This window comes from Xenopus tropicalis, chromosome 8 (assembly GCF_000004195.4).
Source record: "Xenopus tropicalis strain Nigerian chromosome 8, UCB_Xtro_10.0, whole genome shotgun sequence".
Lineage (NCBI taxonomy): Eukaryota > Metazoa > Chordata > Amphibia > Anura > Pipidae > Xenopus > Xenopus tropicalis.
In genome coordinates, this window is record NC_030684.2 from 40,565,943 (window position 1) to 40,588,715 (window position 22,773).

General features: G+C 42.1%; 1 protein-coding gene across 1 annotated transcript in view; it reads left to right on the plus strand.

Moving 5' to 3' along the window:
* Positions 1–4,315: 4,315 nt before the first annotated feature.
* Positions 4,316–22,773, plus strand: part of LOC100486629 (rho GTPase-activating protein 20) — a 48,471-nt gene continuing 30,013 nt past the window's right edge. The window contains exon 1 of the mRNA XM_002936793.5: positions 4,316–5,006. Within this exon, the coding sequence (XP_002936839.2) occupies positions 4,929–5,006 (78 nt within the window). The 5' untranslated portion in view covers positions 4,316–4,928. The remainder of the gene's footprint in view (positions 5,007–22,773) is intronic.

The following is a 22,773-nucleotide window of genomic DNA, read 5'->3' on the forward strand; positions in this document are numbered from 1 at the left end:
CTTGAGTGTAGTTCTATCACAAATTTCCTGGGGTTTGTGGGGGGTTCACCAATAAAATTATTTCCCTAGGGCAAAAAGTACTCAGGGGTGGCCTTAGGCCAATTGTCAGTGCCCAGTGCTGGAGAGCCAAATTGTGCCATGAAATATTGGAGGCCAATGGAACAAAAGAAAGAGAAGTGAAAAGGCAGGGTTACAACATCACTCACATGAAGAGAGTGAGAGGCAGGGACTATTTGCCCACCCAGCACTGAAATCCTGTGCCAGGGGGCAATGCCAAAATGGTCCCAACTGGGCCCCGCAGTTTATAAGAATGGCCCTGCTAGTACTCTACCTTGGCATTGGTATGCCATACACTTAAGAAAGGATCTGTCCAGAAAGGTAACAAGGGGACAGAGTGAAAGAGTGAAATACAAAAAAAAGAGAAGCAGAAAGAAAGAAGGGTTAATAATACACAATTGCAGAAAATGTTTACTGCCATTTTATTGTCAATATGAATAACACTAATAAATAAATTGGTGCATCAGTCTATGTCTGTCACTAGCTGTACCAGGCAGCAGTTGGTATGTAATACCACAGGGGAAAGGGGTGCCAAAGTTCCTTGGTTTAGCTCTGCAGAATAGATCAGGAAATATATACAGTACCTTTCAGAGTGGAATAACTCTAAAGCTTTCATCTGTGCGGTGAATAACATAGTGGTCACACCCAGACAATGCATGGGATAAAACCAGACACCCATTGAAAAAAGGAATTGTCCCTTACACAAGCCTAGAGCCACAAGCAGACCTAAGTGCCATGTCAGATGTCTTTGGCGTCAAGTTGTAATAAAGTGTCTGGCAATTAACTGAAATAATTTGAATTAATACGTTGAAAAATTAATGCATAAAAATGAGAGTAACACTAAGGGGCCCATTCATTAAAACCCGAATTTTCACCAATTAAAAGCACGACTGGAAAAAATTCGGAGTAACCACAATAATTTCTGATGTGCGAAAATTCTTTTCTTGGTCATACGAAAATACTTTAGTTGCGATCCGAAAGTCACAAAATCATAAGCAGCGCAAAAACCTTTCTGGCTTTGAAACTTCAATGCAAGATTTTGGAAGCCTCCCGTAGGACTCAATAGCACTCTGCAGCTCCAACCCGGCCCAAGGAAAGCCTCCCATAGGGCTCAATGGCACTCTGCAGCTCCAACCTGGCCCAAGGAAAGTCTCCCATAGGGCTCAATGGCACTCTGCAGCTCCAACCTGGCCCAAGGAAAGTCTCCCATAGGGCTCAATGGCACTCTGCAGCTCCAACCTGGCCCAAGGAAAGCGTCCCATAGGGCTCAATGGCACTCTGCAGCTCCAACCTGGCCCAAGGAAAGTCTCCCATAGGGCTCAATGGCACTCTGCAGCTCCAACCCGGCCCAAGGAAAGTCTCCCATAGGGCTCAATGGCACTCTGCAGCTCCAACCTGGCCCAAGGAAAGTCTCCCATAGGGCTCAATGGCACTCTGCAGCTCCAACCCGGCCCAAGGAAAGTCTACCATAGGACTCAATGGCACTCTGCAGCTCCAACCCGGCCCAAGGAAAGTCTCCCATAGGGCTCAATGGCACTCTGCAGCTCCAACCCGGCCCAAGGAAAGTCTCCCATAGGGCTCAATGGCACTCTGCAGCTCCAACCCAGCCCAAGGAAAGTCTCCCATAGGGCTCAATGGCACTAAGCAGCTCCAACCCGGCCCAAGGAAAGTCTCCCATAGGGCTCAATGGCACTCTGCAGCTCCAACCTGGCCCAAGGAAAGTCTCCCATAGGGCTCAATGGCACTCTGCAGCTCCAACCCAGCCCAAGGAAAGTCTCCCATAGGGCTCAATGGCACTCAGCAGCTCCAACCCGGCCCAAGGAAAGTCTCCCATAGGGCTCAATGGCACTCTGCAGCTCCAACCTGGCCCAAGGAAAGTCTCCCATAGGGCTCAATGGCACTCTGCAGCTCCAACCCGGCCCAAGGAAAGTCTCCCATAGGGCTCAATGGCACTCTGCAGCTCCAACCCGGCCCAAGGAAAGTCTCCCATAGGGCTCAATGGCACTCTGCAGCTCCAACCCGGCCCAAGGAAAGCCTCCCATAGGACACAGTAGCACTCTGCAGCTCCAACCTGGCCAAAAGATAGTCACGATACCGAAGCTTGAATGAATTCCGAAATGGTCTTGCGAAAAATACGACTTATTCGTGGAAAACCACGAAAAAGTTCTAAAAATTAGAAAAAAATACAAATTTTTCTCATTCGCGCTTTAATGAATGGGCCCCTTTGTCTTCTAAAAACTTGAAATACTGTATTTATATAGCCTTTAGGGTTAATGCTGAGCTTTGTACAGCGCTGCAGAATATGTTGGCGCTTTATAAATAAATGTTAATGTAATGTAAATGGTACATGATGCCTGTGTGGGACATGTCTCTATGTAGCATGGTTAATTAGCAGCTCATTTGGATACATTCTGGGTGACAACACAGAAATCTGTGCAGTCTGCATCTGCAACTCCTAATTAGCCGTGCAGGATGAGGTGATAACTTGTATCTAATTTAAAGGGGCACATTTACTAACCCACGAATCCGAAATGGAAAAATTCAGATTGGAAAACGAACATTTTGCGACTTTTTCGTATTTTTTGTGATTTTTTCGGCACCTTTACGACTTTTCGGAAATTGTCGCGACTTTTTCGTTACCAATACGATTTGCGCGAAAAAACGCGAGTTTTTCGTAGCCATTATGATGCGCTCGTATCTTGTCGCGACTTTTTCGTATTGAGCGCTCGTAAGCGGTGGGCGAAACTTTCAGACTTTGCATGATTTTGGAAGCCTCCCATAGGACTCAATGGCACCCTGCAGCTCCAACCCGGCCCAAGGAAAGTCTCCCATAGGGCTCAATGGCACTCTGCAGCTCCAACCTGGCCCAAGGAAAGCCTCCCATAGGGCTCAATGGCACTCTGCAGCTCCAACCCAGCCCAAGGAAAGTCTCCCATAGGGCTCAATGGCACTCTGCAGCTCCAGCCTGGCCCAAGGAAAGTCTCCCATAGGGCTCAATGGCACTCTGCAGCTCCAACCTGGCCCAAGGAAAGTCTCCCATAGGGCTCAATGGCACTCTGCAGCTCCAACCCGGCCCAAGGAAAGCCTCCCATAGGACTCAATGGCACCCTGCAGCTCCAACCTGGCCCAAGGAAAGTCTCCCATAGGGCTCAATGGCACTCTGCAGCTCCAACCCGGCCCAAGGAAAGTCTCCCATAGGGCTCAATGGCACTCTGCAGCTCCAACCTGGCCCAAGGAAAGTCTCCCATAGGACTCAATGGCACCCTGCAGCTCCAACCTGGCCCAAGGAAAGTCTCCCATAGGGCTCAATGGCACTCTGCAGCTCCAACCCGGCCCAAGGAAAGTCTCCCATAGGGCTCAATGGCACTCTGCAGCTCCAACCTGGCCCAAGGAAAGTCTCCCATAGGACTCAATGGCACTCTGCAGCTCCAACCTGGCCCAAGGAAAGCCTCCCATAGGGCTCAATGGCACTCTGCAGCTCCAACCCGGCCCAAGGAAAGTCTCCCATAGGGCTCAATGGCACTCTGCAGCTCCAACCTGGCCCAAGGAAAGTCTCCCATAGGGCTCAATGGCACTCTGCAGCTCCAACCTGGCCCAAGGAAAGTCTCCCATAGGACTCAATGGCACTCTGCAGCTCCAACCTGGCCCAAGGAAAGCCTCCCATAGGGCTCAATGGCACTCTGCAGCTCCAACCCGGCCCAAGGAAAGTCTCCCATAGGGCTCAATGGCACTCTGCAGCTCCAACCTGGCCCAAGGAAAGTCTCCCATAGGACTCAATGGCACTCTGCAGCTCCAACCTGGCCCAAGGAAAGTCTCCCATAGGACTCAATGGCACCCTGCAGCTCCAACCTGGCCCAAGAAAAGCCACCATACTGAAGCTTGAATGAATCAGAATCTTTCGTACTCGGCACGAAAGTTGCGAAAAAGGCGCGACTTTTCGCGCAAGTAGTAACGCTACAAAAAAATCGCCAGATTTTGCGCAACATTCGGAATGGCTACGAAAAAATCGCAACGATTTTCCGAAAAATCGCCAAATACCGATCATTACGAAAAAAACGCAATCGGACGCATTCGGCCCGTTCGTGAGTAAGTAAATGTGCCCCAAAGTGTTTAAAGATCTGATAATCATTCAGGACCCAACTTATCCTAGTTACCTGGTTACCAAGACCAGCCAAATCAATTGAAACCTTGTGTTCCCTCAGGTTAAGGCCACGCCCACTCCCTTTATATCCGCCCCCTCAGGTATGAGGAGTGATTGGAAGCTCTGCAGCTGAGGCTGATTGCAGCACTTACCCATTTAAAAAAAGCAATACCCAGTGTGCCCCTAACTGGCAATTCCCCTACAGCCTGGCATAAGAATGGGCAGGCAGCTGTGCACCTGTAAAAAGTCATTACTAATTGTCTACCTCATTTTATAATAAGTAGCTCTGATATGGTCCCTGGCAATTAGCTGGAGCAAAGGCTAATACCTGCCTTGGAATTTCAGTGCCCACTGCCTGCTTTCCATCTGCCAGAGAGAAACAGTGTAGGAGTAGAGAGGGCAGCCTGAGCACAGCCTCCTATATGAATGTCCTTATTTAGTCAGCCTGTGAGGTGGAGCAGCGCCACTCTGCATTCCCTCAGCTCAGGAGGAGGGAAAAAAAAAAGTCAGCCCCAAGTCAGTGTTAACTGTCTGCGCTGCCTCATGCAGCCTCCCTCGGCTAAACATAAGGATCTGACCCGAAAAAAGTCTTTCCCCCTGTGCAGCCCAGTTTATTAATCAAAGTGGGACCCTGAAGCCAGACACCCCCCCCCCCCCCCCCCCAATCGCCGTGACAGTAACATGTCCTACTGAGCCACCATGCACTTCCCAGCGGCGCTACCGTGTGACAATGACCCCTCAGCAGAACGCTAATCTGCACCAGGGACACAGCAACGACCCGGGGACTCTCTCTCAGGAGGGGGGAAAGGTAAGTGGCTGCTTTGGAATGCGCCTGTTATATGTATTAACGTATATAACTTTAAATATATATGTGTGTTTGGCTGCAAGAGGGATTTCAACTTAATATACACATATTTAAGACAGACAAAGATATATTGTATGTTTGCATATCTGAAATGCATATGTGTAATAGTACAGAGAAGCTGTTGTGTGCTTGGCAGGAGAGCTTACAATCAATTTCTCTCAGGATGTGGCAAGATTCCAAATTCAACCCAGGGTTCCCAGTTTGTCCTAGTTAGGGGGTTTCATGCCTGAGCCATGCAACTGGCAACTATAGGTATATAAAAGCCCAGTAATACACCAAAAATGTATCTGTTGACTGTCAATCTGGCTCTGATAATAGCATGGTATTGAGGTTCGGCTTCCCTTTATTTATTTTTTAAAGGTGTAGTGGCTCATTTGGGTTGCCCTACAGAAGGGGTACCCAACCCCTGTTACTTCTAAAAAGGGTTGGGGAGCAACACATGCATAACAAAATGTCCCTGAGGTGCCACATAAGGGCTATGATTGGTTATTTGGTAGCCCCTATATGGACTGGCAGCCCACAGGAGGCTTTGTTTGTACGTACACATGGTTTTTATTCAACTAAAACGTGTCTCCAAGCCAGGAATTAAAAAATAAGCACCTGCATTAAGGCCACTGGGAGCAACATCCAAGGGGTTGGTGAACAATATGTTACTCCTGAGCTACTGGTTGGGAATTGCTGCCCTACAGGATCATCCAAGAGTTATTCAGCAAGTAGCAGTGCTAATGATAATGTTCCGAAGCCACAAAGACCCACAATGGTCAGTAACTGAAGGGATGTAACAGGGTCAGTTGTTTCCTATACTCCTGCCAGTGTCTGGTAGCATCAGGTTTGTGTACTTCACAACAAAAACATAATCATCTAATATTTACTTCTTTACCAGAAGTAAATAGCCATGTTGGAACATTTTACTGTCTTATGTTGAATGCAGCTAACTTTGCTTCCATACTGGAGAGTTGCCAATGCATCCCTTTGGAACCAGAGAAATCATAAATCCTTATTCTGCCTTTCAAGACTTTTCTTAATGGTGCTGATGCATGGAGCCCCGTGCCCAGCCATATATAAAAGAAGGACTACACAGCCTGTAACCTCCCACTGTTATTTACCTATATTTACTTAAAGCCCTCAGTAGCTGGAGGATGCTGTGTTGGCACTTATTTATATAATAAATATAAGCTGGTGATTCCTATTCATATAATAGTAAAAATAGTAATAGTGGTGGGCACTCCTTTGCCAACTGAAATACACAAATGGAGAAAATAAACACTGGTTTCTGTGCAGCTTTATAGAATGTATCTATATAATATTTATAAAAGAGAGTCCACACAACAGCACCTCACTTCAAAATTGCTACCATGTAGCTGCCCCTGTGCACGGAATACCATATCGATACCGAATAAAACACAACCAGCACCAAGGGTCTTGTGGTTCAAATAAATATTAGTATATTATAATTGCGTCCCAAAAGGGACCGAAACATCGGTTGTACATGCAATTATAATACACTAATATTTATTTGAACCACAAGACCCTTGGTGCTGGTTGTGTTGTATTCGGTATATATATATATATATATATATATATATATATATATATATAATATTGCTTGGATATTTTTGTTTCTTTTCATGGGGGTATCCTCCTGGGCACAGGTGTGTATAAAACTTGAACACATGCTTTGAGGACAACATGAGGATTCTGGGAGGAGAACCTTGAGCTTCACCAAGGGCTATATAGATTAGATAGATTAGACTGATTAAGGGACATTCACCTTAAAGGAACAGTAACACCAAAAAAAGAAAATGTTTTAAGTAGTTAAAATATAATCTACAGTTGCCTTGCATTGGTAAAAGGTGTGTGTTTGCATCTAAAAGATTACTATAGTTTATATAAACAAAGCTGCTGTGTAGCCATGGGGGCAGCCATTCAAGCTGGAAAAAAGGAGAAAAGGCACAGGTTACACACCAAATAACAAACTCTGTGGAATACAATGGGGAATCTATGCAACGGATCTGTTATCTGCTATGTAACCTGTGCCTTTTCTCTATTTTTCAATTTGAATGGCTGCCTCCATGGCTACACAGCAGCTTTGTTTATATAAACTATAGTAGGGTTTCTGAAACACAACACACAACTTTTACCAGTACGGGGCAATAGTACATAATATATTAAGTACTTTGATAGTTTCATTTTTTGGTGTTAATGTTCCTTTAAAATGTTAATCTTTTTCATGAGTTAAACAGAGTTACTCTAAGGGGCACATTTACTAACCCACGAACGGGCCGAATGTGTCCGATTGCGTTTTTTTCGTAATGATCGGTAATTTTGCGATTTTTTTCGGCGTCTTTACGATTTTTGCGTAAAAACGCGAGTTTTTCGGCGTCTTTACGATTTTTGCGTAAAAACGCGAGTTTTTCGTAGCCATTATGAAAGTTGCGCAAAGTTGCGATTTTTTTGTAGCGTTAAAACTTGCGCGAAACGTCGCGCCTTTTAAGTTTTAACGCTACGAAACTCGCGTTTTTACGCAAAAATCGTAAAGACGCCGAAAAACTCGCGTTTTTACGCAAAAATCGTAAAGACGCCGAAAAAAATCGCAAAAAATACGAAAAAGTCGCAAAATGTTCGTTTCCAATCGGAATTTTTCCAATTCGGATTCGAAATCGTGTCTTAGTAAATCAGCCCCTAAGACAGCTTGCAAGTTGTGTAATATACTCACCACAGTCCTGAGGCATGACTACAACAAATCAACTCACCCCCTCACCATCGCTTTCAGTGTTTTGGTTCATGGTATTATTCTAATGCAATTACATTTGATGACTGTTCCCTGTATCTTTTAGACTGTATCATAATTCCTCTTGTGATTTGCCTGGGGCTGGGCCCTCTGTGCATTTGACACTCATTCATATATAACTTTCTATAAGTTAGATTTTTTTCTATAGACATTTCAGTTAGATTAGCTGACCCAGTTGCTAACGATTCATTGAAAACTTTATTATTAACAAAGGTTTAAATGCAGGGAACCTGCTAAGAATAAAATACACAAACACATTAAGCTGTGTTAGAAAGTGCTTTTGTTATTTTTAAATGGGGCTAGCCTTTCTGGCAGCATTTGAATGGTTAAAGGTATCAATCACTTAAAAACGACATTATTCAAGTCAGAGCCAAAGAACAGAAAGGGTTATACTTTTTTCAGTTGCAATTATAGTTGCTAATAACTTTGAAGTCCTTGTGCATAACTTCATATATTTATTAACACAGTCTTATTTTTGCCCTCAGACCATTTCTAGGCTAAAAATAACCTTGGGTTCATCCATAGCATCTACAGAATGAATGCCTTTCTGTACACAAGGATTTTTGGCAACACAAACACAGGGATCGGTAAACAGAGATTTAAAGTTTGTGTTTGTGTTAGAGCAAATTTGGCATAGAAGGGGGCACCTGCTTCTCAAGATATGTCCTTCTCTGCATTTATGTATAGCTGTATTCACATCTGACTGTAGCACTGTGGCAGCTCCTACTCATTTCTAGAAGAAATATTTTGTGCACACTTATATATGCACAATTTGTGCTTAAATAATTTTTTCTTTTAACACCCCCTGATGTTTATACTGTGCATGATGCAGGTCTAGGTAATTAATATCCCCCTAGGACACTATTGAAACTGTTTCAGTAGCAAATATAGCACTGAGAACAACGAATGCTCTGAACTAAAAATATATATATCCTAGCGATATCTCTCCCCAAAACTGATTTCCATCTGACTCCTGTTCCTGTGCTGAGAGCAAGCCCACACTCCTACAATGAACCTAGTGTAGCCCAGCATGCATGGAGCAGGCACAGAGCTGCTCACACACTAAACGGGACGAGCCCATAAACGGAGTTCATGGAGGTAGAGGGAGACTTTGGTGTATGGTTACCTTATATTGATAATTGCAGTTGATGGTTCCACATTCCAGCATTTTTTGCCCAGCACTGTTTGGCTTGAAAATCCTCCAGTGTATATCTGGTAAAGGGTGCTCACAACTGCACTTTCATGAGTTTCCATTTAAGTCAATGGAAGCCAGTGATGTGGAACTCCTTTTCAACACCTGATCTGGTCTGAGGTTTAAAAGGGTCTTCAGATCCCATACCCGCCTTTACTATAATGTCAGAGATGGCAAAATAGAGTGATGGGCTCATCCAGTGGCTTAATGACCAGAGAGGCCTGGCCTGCTAGCTAGGAAGTTAGTCCAAACCAGCCACCTGACCTGTGTGTCTCATGTGTTTTGGGACTTTTTAGCCAGCTGAAACATCCCTGCTGAAAATTGCTGTACATTAGATTTGAGGAAGTACTGTCAATAAATATGTCTATAATAATATATGTCTATAATAATATAATAATGTAGCACTGAAGAACTGCTTTAAATTACAGTAGAGCCCCCATTTTACGTTTTTCAGGGGCCTGGAAAAAAATTATGTAAAATCTGAAAAAATGTAAAATCAGGGAAATGCATAGTGTACAGGTATAGGACCCGTTATCCAGAATGCTCTGAACCAAGGGTATTCTGGATAAGGGGTCTTTCTGTAATTTGGATCTCCATACCTTAAGTCTACTAAAGAATCAATAAAACATGAATTAAACTCTATGGGATTGTTTTCATCCAATAAGGATTATTTATATCTTAGTTGGGATCAATTACAAGGTACTGTTTTATTATTACAGAGAAAAAGGAAATCAGTTTTAAAATTATGAATTATTTGATTAAAATGGAGTCTATGGGAGATGGGCATTCCGTAATTTGGAGCTTTCCAAAATAAAATGAGATAAAATGAGATAAAACTGAAAATCAGGGTATGTTAAATTAAGGTTTCGCTGTTAATTGTTAATATTTTCTTGCTCACATACAGATGTTTGTTCCATTAGTGATGACTTGCTGGGCTTCCTTCTAGGGACGCTCAGAATCCAGGATTTAGTTTGGGATTTGCCATATGCTAATATTTTTCTTTTTAATGAATCAGATCTAGCTGATTTCCTTAGTATGGTGCCTTCAGTCGTAGTGGGGATACTAGCCCCTGAAAAGGGACTGTGCCTGTGGGAAAGCAGGTAGTCCGAATACAAAAAAATCGTATTAGTTTGTGCTGTGTGTAGTAGGGAGAGATGGTGCCTATAGTAGCAGTGGGGATACTAGCCCCTGAAAAGGGACTGTGGCTGTGGGATAGCAGGGAGAGATGGTGCCTATAGTAGCAGTGGGGATACTATCCCCTGAAAAGGGACTGTGCCTGTGGGAAAGCAGGTATAGTAGGGAGAGATGGTGCCTATAGTAGCAGTGGGGATAATAGCCTCTGGGAAGGGACTGTGGCTGTGGGATAGCAGGTATAGTAGGGAGAGATGGTGCCGATAGTAGCAGTGGGGATAATAGCCTCTGGGAAAGGACTGTGGCTGTGGGATAGCAGGTATAGTAGGGAGAGATGGTGCCTATAGTAGCAGTGGGGATAATAGCCTCTGGGAAGGGACTGTGGCTGTGGGATAGCAGGTATAGTAGGGAGAGATGGTGCCTATAGTAGCAGTGGGGATAATAGCCTCTGGGAAGGGACTGTGGCTGTGGGATAGCAGGTATAGTAGGGAGAGATGGTGCATGTAGTAGCAGTGGCTATAATTGCTCTGGGAAGGGACCGTGGCTGTGTTATAGTATGTATAGTAGGATGAGACAAGTGGCAGTAACTGTTGTATGTATATTAACCCCAAACCGCAGCCCCTTGATATTGAAGTACATCTTGGGAGGTGCTAGGAGTTGTTGAAGTACAACAGCTGTAGGGCGATTAGTTGCATAATGATGCCTTACAATGTCTACTTTGCCTCAGGCTTGCGCCTATTATAGATAGCACAAAAAACACACAAGGGACAGGATATACATGAACTCACCAGACTTGTTTCCTTTTATCCCCATCTTGAGCTACATTGTGTTATATATACAGTGTGTAATATATACAGCTGCTGTTTGCTTTGCCTTTTTTTTGTATGGTAGTTCCTAAAGTGAGTTCAGTTACAGAGCGAGACATATATATACTGTACAGCAAACAATAACCAACCTATTCACCTTCACAGAATGGATATGTTACTCCAGAGATTTGCAGGGTCACTGAGTTCTTTTTTTAACTGAAAAATGTATTGTTTGTGAGTTAAAAAGATTTCTCAGAACAGGGTGTGTGGATAACCTCATGTATGAGATATTTGGTAGCGCACACAGGGTGATTATCAGGCATCACATTTATTTATTTATTGAAGATAAACTGCCCAAGCTTTGGCCACTATATCATATATATATGCCGGTGAAGAAAAGCCAATCTGCTACCTTCCGCCCCCTGCATACAGATGAGAGGCTTTTCTCTGTTGGCTTATATATGCCAGTGAAAAAAATGACCTGTGTTTCATTAGTATATGGGAGCCCAGGGTTCTGGTGCCCCTTCCCAAGATATGTCACCCGATAAGTTTTATCCTTTGTAGGGCAACCCAGCACTGGCCATATTTAATGGAACTGTTGGGAGATATGGCTGGTGATCTGGCTGTCGGCATAACTGACTATCTCAGTTTAAGCGGTGGCTGGGTAACAAACCCCCTGAATTGCCCTTCGATTCACTTACATGGTAATGGCCTGGACTCCCAAACTCAGGGCCAGAACTAGGGGTAGGCAGAAGAGGTATGTGCCTAGGGCACAACAGTGGTGGAGCACTAGGCATGTACTGCTTCTTTCTGCCTGCCCCTAGTCTGAGCCCTTAAGTCCTGCACAGGACCTGTCTGAATGGGCGCCACTCACTTCGTGGCCTGGGGCGCCTAGCCAGTGTGGCCAGCCACTTTGTACACTCACACTGTTTCTACCACGGAGCCATGTTGGACATTGTGATATTGTTAATATAACTGTTGCAGATTTTTTTTTCATTCCCTCCTGCCTTGTGGCATTTTAGTGTTTGACTCTTATAGTTTGTTTCATTGTGTGTATCTGTACCTATTGTGTAACAGGACTGGCTCTTTATGCTACCAAATCATCTCAACCAAATGACTTTTTACTGTGAGCTCTGACTCATTGACTCCTTTGTTACACTGCGTCAGCCAGCTCCATAAACAGGTTACTGCCTCTTCTTTAGACTATTAGAAAACACAAGGTTGTTCCATGACCATATAAAGGCAGACGGCCATAGGCCAAATGTCTTTATACAGGTTATAGAACCGTAACGAGACTTTATACGTTTCAGTAAAATCTCTTTACCTTGATCAGACTACGCCGGATGGACGACAAACAAGTCTGTGTTTGAAGTTCTTTAGCGTTACTGGTTATGCAGCTCTAGAGTGAATATTAAGAAATCCATTGATCTGCCACAAAGTTACCCATAGCAACCATTGCTTGCTTTAAAACAGCCAACCAGTAAATGGTACCTGTTGATTGGCAGCTATGTGTTACTAGAACTTCAACAGCCTTCCACTAGTGATGTGTGGTTTGGCAAAAAGCTGCCCCCTCCCCATCCTGACCAGGTGAGCCATGGGTTTTGGGCCGGCCCACACATCATTAGTTATTTTGTTACCCCCAAAATTATTTTCTTTGTTATAACAAAGTGACATAACATATGTAAGATTGTTGTACACTTGTTGTAAAATATAAGGATAGTATAAGTCAACAAGGAGTTCCATGACTATATGAAGGCACAAAACCAAAGATAAAATCCTCATATTTTACTACAAGGGATACCTTATTTATTTTAATACACAAGTTTTATTGAGTCATGTGACATTACATCACTAAGCAGTGATTATAACTGATAACATCACTATGTTTTGATTAAAAGGATATAATTTGCAGGATAGTCATGGCTTTTGTGTATTATATAGTGAATTAATTACCCTCTATTGGGATTTTATAAGTCACTGAGGCACAAGAGGTACTCGGAAAACCGAGTGCTTTTATACAGGTCATGGAACTCCGAGGTGACTTCTAATATCGTCATATTTTACAGGGGATACTTCATTTATTATAATATACAAATTTTAGTGAGTCATGTGAGAGAAATTACATCACCAAGCTCAGACTATAACTGATGACATCACTAAGCACCTTTTATAAGGATATAATTTACAGTTTGGTGCCATATTATAAGTGACTGAGGAGTTCCATGACCATATACCATGACCTTTTATAATCCATGTGTATTTGCAAAATCCATGCAAGCTCTCATGTCTGCCTTAGGCAGAAAAGCCCCTGCTAAGGAAGAATCTTCTCTAGGCAGAACAACCTTAACTTTCAAAATCATAGAAACTATACCATGTATAGAAACAGAGTGTATTTGAATTCATGCACTGCACAGATACAAAGGAAATGGGGTTGGACAGCAAATGGACTGTTGCAGGTGAATGCTGACAGTCCTGCATTGAAGGGGGCAAAGAAGTGATGTTAACTGATTGATTGTGGGGGGGGGGGTTGTTGCGGCAATGGTGGGCTTAATTGGGCAGGTTGGGTTGTGCTCATAGAGGTGAGTGAAGGAGAGGGACCTATAAATTCACCGCCAAACATCTGACTAATAATCCCAATTTACTGGTGATTTACTAGTTAGGCCAGTAAAATGCCAGCCAGTTGGCAACCCTATAAGCAACCCAACTTTGGAGCTCCTAAGTGAGTTGGGCCTCAAGTTTTTGCAGCTGTGCCATTGAAAATAGAGTGTTTAGGGACAAAATGTGTCATCATCGGTAAGTCACTGCCTTGTGGTTTTTAAAAACCCCAAATCATTTTTCATTTAAAGTTAATGCCAGCCTCTGTTGCAATAGGTACTGCTGTTTCACAGTATAATCTCTGAATGCAAACAGCAGCAATCGGTGATAAAGGGACAGACACCGGGTACATATGAACACCCAAAGCGCTATAACCACAGCTGATTGCTTTGTAAGTAGCTGAGGCAAATGTCTGCCCACATAATAAGATGCTGCCAAGATCAAAACCTATTCTCGCTATGAGTCATATTGTCTCTTGGCTAAAGAACTTAGAAAATACAATTATTTCATCATTTCAGCACCAGGACACCGTAGAAGGGGGCATTTTTAATAAGAAGCTAGTGTTGTTATATATAACATTATTCTGCTAGTGATTAAGTAATACACCCTCAGATAAATCCAGTGTACAGTATTAAATTAAGAAATAAAGTTATTGTGCCAATAAACCTTCGGGGAAGTGCTGTGGTTTCCTTCAGTTATGCTTTAATTGATGCTGGCAATATGTAACAAAATGTGAAACCAAACTGGAAGATGCACAGTGTTAAGGTGTTCGCTAATTAAATTGCAATTGAAACATTTAAAAGTAGGTTTATGGAATTTTTAGAAGCATATTTATTAAATGGTAAATTCTACCTTTTATCCATTGATAAATACCCTTCTAAAAATCCCATAGGAATAATTAGAATGTGGGTGTGAGTTTTTACGTATTATGCCCTAGAGGTCCGTTTATCAATCTAGTTTTCACTAAAACCACAAAGGTTAAGTAATTGATTAAAAGAACAGTCTAATATAAAGAGGACAAACAAAAAAACAAATCAAAAAGAATCCAAATAAGAATCTGAAAACCTCAAAATATTCATTTTGTAAAGCAACACAAACACAAAAACCTCTAAAACCACAAATTAAATAAAGATTGATACAGTTTGCCTAGGACGGCTCCCATTGACTTCTATATGACTTCACCATCTTTTAGATGTTAGAAGTTTTGTATTAGTGTTTTTGTGGGTTTTTTGATTATGAATTTTTCCTGGTTCCGAGTAATTTGCATAATTCAGTGCTGAAAACAAATAAGATACAATGCTAGTAAATGGGCCACTTTAAGTTCCCTGCGACATACAGGGTTTGAAACGATTGAGGACTGCATAGAAAAATGGCTGAGCTTCAGTGTGCATAAATAATAATAATAATAAAGCATGCACTTAAGATGGCCATACACGCACCAATATAATCTTACAAAAAGTAGTTTCGCTAAATTTGTGGACTGCGTGGGCTCCAAATTATCGTTCCAACAATGGCGATCAGTCATTTAGTCGATCAGACAGGTTAAAAAATTTTAGTCCATTAACAATATCCTTGGGGGAACTGCAATGCATGTGGGACATCACTTTCATATGATTAGTATCTGCCAATTATTTTATGTTCAAACATCCCCCTTTTTGTTATTTTTAGTTCTTTATCCTACAATTTTAATTTGAATGTTAGTTTCAGATTGTTGAATTTAAGTGTATGATCAATATCCAAACGTTCCCCGGAAAAAGACTAAAATCTGAACGTGTATGGCCAGCTTTAGTTTTGTATTAACAAGAGCGAATTATAGATTAAAGGCAGATAAAGGGGAACTAAAGGTCCAAACCTGCACAGACCCTCCTGCCCCTTTTCTAAAATAATTATATTTTCAGTGTAAAATGACCACCCCAACCCCCAAATTTACTATAAATGCATTGGTGGCTGCCAGTGGCATTACTAGACGTTACTGGGCCCCATGGCAAATTTAATTTAAATTAGGAAAACCAGGTATGCAATAATTGAAAATCGGCTGTCCAGTTCAAAACGGGACAGGTTGCAACCCTATCCATACTTACACCCCTGGCAGGCTGCCTTCTGTGTCCTTGTCACATTTGGATTTAGGCTACCTGGCAGTTATTGTCAAACAGGAGGGTTTATGCTGGAAGCAGATCTGGTCTGGTGGAGAGTTGCTGCAGGAAAGCCTGACACTATATATAACATGACCAGAGATGGTAGCCAGGTCGTGATGTGGGTATGGCCAAGAACTGGGAGTATGATGTCTCTTTGCATTTAGACAGCAGGTATAGAGGGCACTGAGGTTTACTGAGCAAGTGCAATAGGGCTCCAGAAAAAAAAACCAGAGGAGGTTTAGTTGCCCTTAAAATAAGTGTATGAGAAAACCTGTGAAGGCATAGCTATAGCTTAGCTATAGAAGCTGCATGCATGAAAAATGTATTTGGTTCCAGGGATGCAAACATCAGTTTCCCCATAAATCAATCATTAGTCTTAGGCCTCATCTCAAGAATGGGGTACACCAGATTTTGGGTTGGGGGGGAATTTTTATTCACGTACAGCCTAAGGGTAGCAGATGTCAATAAACTTATAAGTTAAGGTTATGAACTGTTTTGTAACCTATGGGCTGTTGACTAAATGCTTTTAGTTTTTAGACTGCTTTTTTTGCACAGAACTTCTAACATCCTTTATCATGTATTATATAGGGTACATTTCCATATATATTTTCACATCCAGCAATGAATTTTCCTAAAAATACAATGCACCATTTAGCACTGCATGTTTGCCCTCCTGAACTGCACCAGAACATGAGCTTAACCCTGTACACAGATTAATGGCAATACAAGCACTTACATCTGCTGCCACATGAGAAATAAGAACTGCTGTTTGGGTCTCTTTAGCACAAAACTGACAGCAGGGGGTGCAAATGATAGTTCATGGTCTGCCAGTAGATCTCTGCAGTTCACTATTGACCACAGAATGTTCCATTAGATCACCCATGATTTACTTCCCATTAATCAAGCGAGTGCTTTGCAAGTTAAAGAGAGTGTTCTTTCTAGGAATGCTGCATGGCTAAACACTCAGGATCAGTGGCAGGAGGTGATGCTCATAAGAGGTAAGAAATCAGCAGCTTGTTCTAATGAATTCCAGATGCTGGGAGCCGTATTTATTTAAGAGAACTCTTCCAGCGCCAAGCTGCTAACAGTTGTGTTACGTTACGGTAAACACTATTGTTGCGATATGAGAGCTCAGATTGTAGCCAAGGAGTAGTGAGATGTTAGGAGAAATCCCAGCACTTGATACTGATTACAGTACTGGCACTGAATCATTTCTGGGCACTGTACTTATAAGGGGAATATACTACAAGACAGATATGGACTAGGTTATGGCAAATATATTTAATTATCACAGGGGAAAGTGCAACTTTTTGTGTACACCTTTACATTCATACATGCAAGTGGAATCTGACATTTCTCTTGCCTTAAATTTTAGAAAAGTAGAGGTGTATGTAAATGGCTACTCTCTCATACTTATTTATATCTATAATGAAAAGTAACCTGTCACTTGCTATCTGGTTGGCAGGGTCAGTCATCCCCAACGGTAAAAAGTAAAAAAACGATTGATCTCTGAGGCTGCAATACCATTGTTGGTGATCTTTTTATTCATGCCCTTGCCCATGCACTTGTCAGTCAAATGGTAGGCCAGTTACAAGATTAAGCTGGACAGATAGTTACTGAAATTCCAAACTTGAGAGCTGCTGAACAGAAAGCTAAATAGTTCAAAACCACAAACAATAAAAAAACATATGCAGACAAATGGAAATTTGTCCCAGAATATCACTGTCAACATTGTTCTAAACATTGAGTTAAATATGAACTCCCATATTAAAATGATTCTAAACCGACACAGGATGCAGTTACTTGTCTCTCTTTTTAAATAATAGTTTGGGGTGCTATTTTTAGGGTTCCCATCTAAAAAAAACCCTTAGAAATAGGAATGTTAAAAAAAAAAAGTCACATTAAAGTAATGGATTTTGTTATCACAAAGGCCTTCAGTTACTAGGATTGTTTTCCCATGGAAATTGCAGTACTGATATGATCAACATATAGCACATGTATACACAGTCAGAATTAAATTACGTTGTTGACAGTTGGACCTTAAAGCAAAAACATCCATTGAGCATTTCCATCTCTCCATTAAATGACATTGCGAGAGGTGACATGGGCAAAGTATTCACTGCTAAAGCTGTATGTACCACTTAGGATTCAGTTCTCCTAATATGTTGATTACCATCTGCATGGATAAGGATTCTTCTAGGTTCAGGTTGAGCTATTGGCTATGACTTGTAACATCAAGTGATTTGTATTTGTGAGCCTCGTACTAATAGAAAATGAGCATCAAAGAAAGAATCGTAATATGGAGCTTTTGAGATCCTGGTCTTTTATAAAGCTATAGTTTCAGCCACATTGCTGAAAAAGCTACTATAACTAAAATGTATTCATTTTTACTTATTTTAATTAATTTGATGACCAACATAAAGATCATAGAGGAGATAAATGCAAGGTTCTCTTGCCTATTGAAGGAAAGGATGCAGACTGTGCCAGTGCCACTTATGTTCCAGTTATGCATTACCAAGCAAGTGTGGAAATATACATTCCTGTGTAACACATCCACTTTGACATTCGTTGAGTGTAGATACTAAAAGAAGGCCAATATGGCAGATTTGATGGCTACTGTCCCATAAATGTGACCCTTTATCACTTCTTCTCCTTATTGTCTTTTCTACTGTGGCCAAGTTGATACTTTTGACCAACAGCCAGAATCAGAACCAATTTCCAGCTGTTCTAATGTTATTACATTGAGTGTTGCAATCTGGCAGATCCAGGGAAATCAGGCTTTTTCTGTTGTTTAACTTGGCTGCTGTGAGCTGAAGAAAGAGATTAGACACACTGCATGCGATGGAGCGAGAGGCGTTTTTGCTCAATGCCTCCCAGCGGGACCACATGTCCCACAAGTTTAAACTACAGATCTGTACTGTTCTATGTTACATTATACAGCATGGTAAATATTGGTAAAAAATGTCTGTACAGCATGCATTTCTCTTTGTGTCTAGGGCCAGCTGTACATGTGTTTAGACAATAATTAGATTTAACGAGGACATTTTAAAAGTCAAATCTTAAAGGTGCTGAAGAAAAGCAAGGTTGTTGTAAACAAGGATGACTTTTGAGCTTCCAAGATAGGTGTTAATTACCACTATGGAGTCAAGGTCTTTGACCCTATTAGTATCTATTAATATATCTTAATTTATTGGGCTTCCAATAAACTATATATATATATACATATACAGTGTCTGCACTCCAATGGCAAAAACGTTATTTCTTACTGGGTGCACAGCCTAATGTAATTATTTTTCAAGTTTTCGCGACCGGCACACCCTTTTAAAAATATCACAAGTTTATTACACAATAAACTTGTGATATTTTTAAAAGGGTGTGCCGGTCGTGAAACCTTTTTTGCTATATATATATGCTACTGGGCAAACTTAGTGCCTTTTTTTACATATGAGGGTTAATGTCAGCAGTAAAGGGAATCTAGCCACTAACGAACTTAGTTATTTTAAATTCCTGTCATGGAATTGGGCTGCCTTGCTCAGACATTATTTTTTATGTTTTTTCATGTATGTGCACATTAAGTACCCTGGAGCAGTGGACTGCACCTACACTATGTCCTGGTATTGGTAATGGAGAATATTTGCTTGTGTGGTGCAGAATAAGTGGAATATTAACAAAAAAGGGATTGATCAATGTATGTTCCTTGGCCCAACATGTTTTTATTTCCAAGTTTTTGATCACAAAATGGCTAAACAGCATTACCCATGTCAACGCAAACCAGTGGTCCTATTTCATTACAATTGATCAGATTCTTAACAAGCTGGCAACACCTCCACCTTCTTGGTAAAAGTGCCACCTGTCCAGTCTTTGGTGTTACAGGCTGATCCTGAGAGCTTTCAATATTGGAGAGATTTCCTAGAGCAGTGCTGTTCAACTGAAGGCAAACCTTCAGTTGTCTCAATAGTGCCCTTAAGTCTCCCCATAGTTCACCTGTTCAGATGATCAGAAGCCAAACAGGAAGAAAAAACGCTGAGCTGGGTAAAGAAAGTTCCCATAATGCCGCGCTCCTGCACAGACACCCAGACCAATTGAACATGCTCAGTTAGTAAGACTGAGTCAGCTTCCTGCTGATTGGCTCAGATTCACATTCCTAAGGGGGGGGAGTGAGTTCTTAGCATTCTTGAGGGAGGGGGGAGCAGGAGCAGGAGAGAGGAGACAGCAAAGAGCTGCGTGTCTCTTGCACATAAATTACAGACACAAGAAATCTTTTCACAGAGAAGTCAGTGCAGCGTTTCTGTGAGTGCTTATGGCTGTATTTACATAGACCTTTCCGATAAAGCTTACTTAGTTTTTACCTTTCCTTCTCCTTTAACTGGATGTGCTGGGGTCCTAACATTTTCATATGATTTTAAGGATTTGGTTCAGCCAGTCATGAGTTGTTGTGCCACCTTCCTGTAATGTGGAAGCTGGTGCCCCCCCCCCCCCCCCCATTGTTTTGTTTATAAAAAATGACTTGCCAGTTAGACAAAAATTATATTTTCTTGAGGTCAGTAAAACTAAGGGGATTTCTGTTGGGTATACATGACACAGTGTCACATATTGCAAAACAGAGTAAAAGGCAAAGTCTGGTTACAGATGCAGTTATGTAAGTCTCTATTTCTGCAAATAGCACGCCTTGCAGAATAACGAGAACCAGTCAGCCCATGTCTGATACGGATGCCAATCGCCAAGATCTACTTCTGCAAATAATGTGAGTAAGGCTCCCTGACAAATGGCAAGCGGCTCCAATGCAGAAGTGGTGAGAGGGGATGCACTCTGCGTGCAAGCTTGGCTCACAGAGGAAGCAGATGTCCAAGGCAGGAAACGGCTTATGCAGAATATCCCCAATTCTTACTGCATGAAGAAAAGGCAAAAAATACTGTTGCGAAGGAGAGTTGGTGTCTGTATTGCCTTGTTTTACTGGCAATTTTGCTACTTCATTAAAAGGGTGTCATCCACAGCATCTGAATGCATTATTCTGGGGGTAAACCTACTTGCATGAAAAAAGGGCGTAAAGCTCAGAAAAGATGTGATGGCACATCCGGTTATGTGACAAGAGGGGGACACCAAGGGGGTGTATTTATTGCTTTTGGAGTGGGAGAGCAAGCCCCCTCAATCATGTGAAATTTGCCACCCAATATATTTCCCCACCAATTCTAGTTATCATTTGTTGTAGTCTTTACCTGCAAAATACTGCAATGGAACTGTAAAAATATATTTTAAATTTTAATCACATGTAAAGTCAATTTCACTGCGAGGTGCCAAAATATTAGGCACCCCACAGTAAAGTAGATCGTTTATTTCTCCCCCAGGCTGGTGCTTCTCTTAGGAGAAAAGTGCACCAGCCTGTGGAAGAACATCTGATCAGCGTCCCCTTGGGAAAATCCATGTTCACTCATAAACAGTAGAATAAACCTGGCAGATCTACTCTGCTGTGCACAATACCAAGAACCAATGGAGAGAAGACCATATGTATAGAGATGCCAGTGCAGCGCTTAGGAGAAAACTGCACCAACCCATAGAAAACTGCACCAGCCCAAGGAAAATCTTGGTGATCTATTTCACTAGGGGGTGCCTAACATTTTGGTTTCCACCTAGTGAAATAAACAAATCTTTTATCGGTCACATAAAAGAGGAATGGCCATGGGATATTTCTGTAATATGGATCACCAAAAGTCAACTAAAAAATCAATTAAATTATAAATAAACCCAATAGGATTGTGTAGCCTTCAGTAAGGATTTATTCTATTTTAGTTTGGATCAAGTACAAGGTATTTTTTTATTATTACAGGGAAAATGGAAGTATATTTGAATTATCTGCTCAAAATGGAGTCTATAAGAGATGGCCTTCCAGTATTTGAGCTTTCTGGATAACTGATCCCATACAGCAGTGCTGTCCAACTTCTGTTGTACCGAGGGCCGGAATTTTTCCGACCTACGTGGTGGAGGGCCGATAATGGAAGCCAGTTTTGACCACTCCCCTTTTTGAAACCACACCCATGTTATCACATGACCATACCCATATTAATGGTTGTAGTACAGCAAAAACCTGCCATACTCTGCCTGCCCTACCCTGCCTGTGTGTGCCATACTCTGCCTGCCCTACCCTGCCTGCATGCCATACTTTCACTGTGTGTGCCATTCTTGGCTGGTTTGTGCCATACTTGGCCTGTGTGTGCCATACTCTGCCTGCCCTACCCTGCCAGTGTGTGCCATACTCTGCCTTCCCTACCCTGCCTGCGTGTGCCATACTTTCACTGTGTATGCCATTCTTGGCTGGTTTGTGCCAAACTTGGCCTGTGTGTGCCATACTCTGCCTTCCCTACCCTGCCTGTGTGTGCCATACTCTGCTTGCCCTATGCTGCCCGTGTGTATGGCACACACAGGCAGCCTACAGTGACACAATGCTGGCACTGCTCCTACAGTCTGCACAATAAATATATATTAAAAAACTTTTTAATTGCAGTACCACCTCAGTATATGTTCTTTTTGTAGTATGCAGGGATTATTTGTGGGTTTCTACTGCTCCTGAGGTGTGAACAGGGGAACAATGTGGGTGATTACAGCCTGAGCCTGAGGTGTGAACACTGCAGGGGGTGAACAATGCAGAGATTAAAAGGTGTGAACAACACAGGGGATTACATATTTAAACAATACAGCCTGATTACAGCCTGAATCTGAGGTGAGAACCATGCAGGGGGGGGCAGTTAATCACAGTACTGATACCATTTAAAGCTTACACAAGAGTAAGCCATCAAAGCAGCCAGACAGGTGGGGGGCCACACAGAGGGGGGTCGCCGCGGGCCGCCAGTTGGACAGCACTGCCATACAGGATATATATCCATGTATATCCATACAGGATATAAATGTACACACACATAAATACTCATATGGTATTTGCCATAATGTGGCTTATCATGCCCTTTAGTTTGCTGGAGAATCCTATAAATTCCAGTAAGAGCAATTTTCCACTAACATGAATTCATGCTATATTCGTTATCATCAAGTACAAGGTATGGGATCTTTT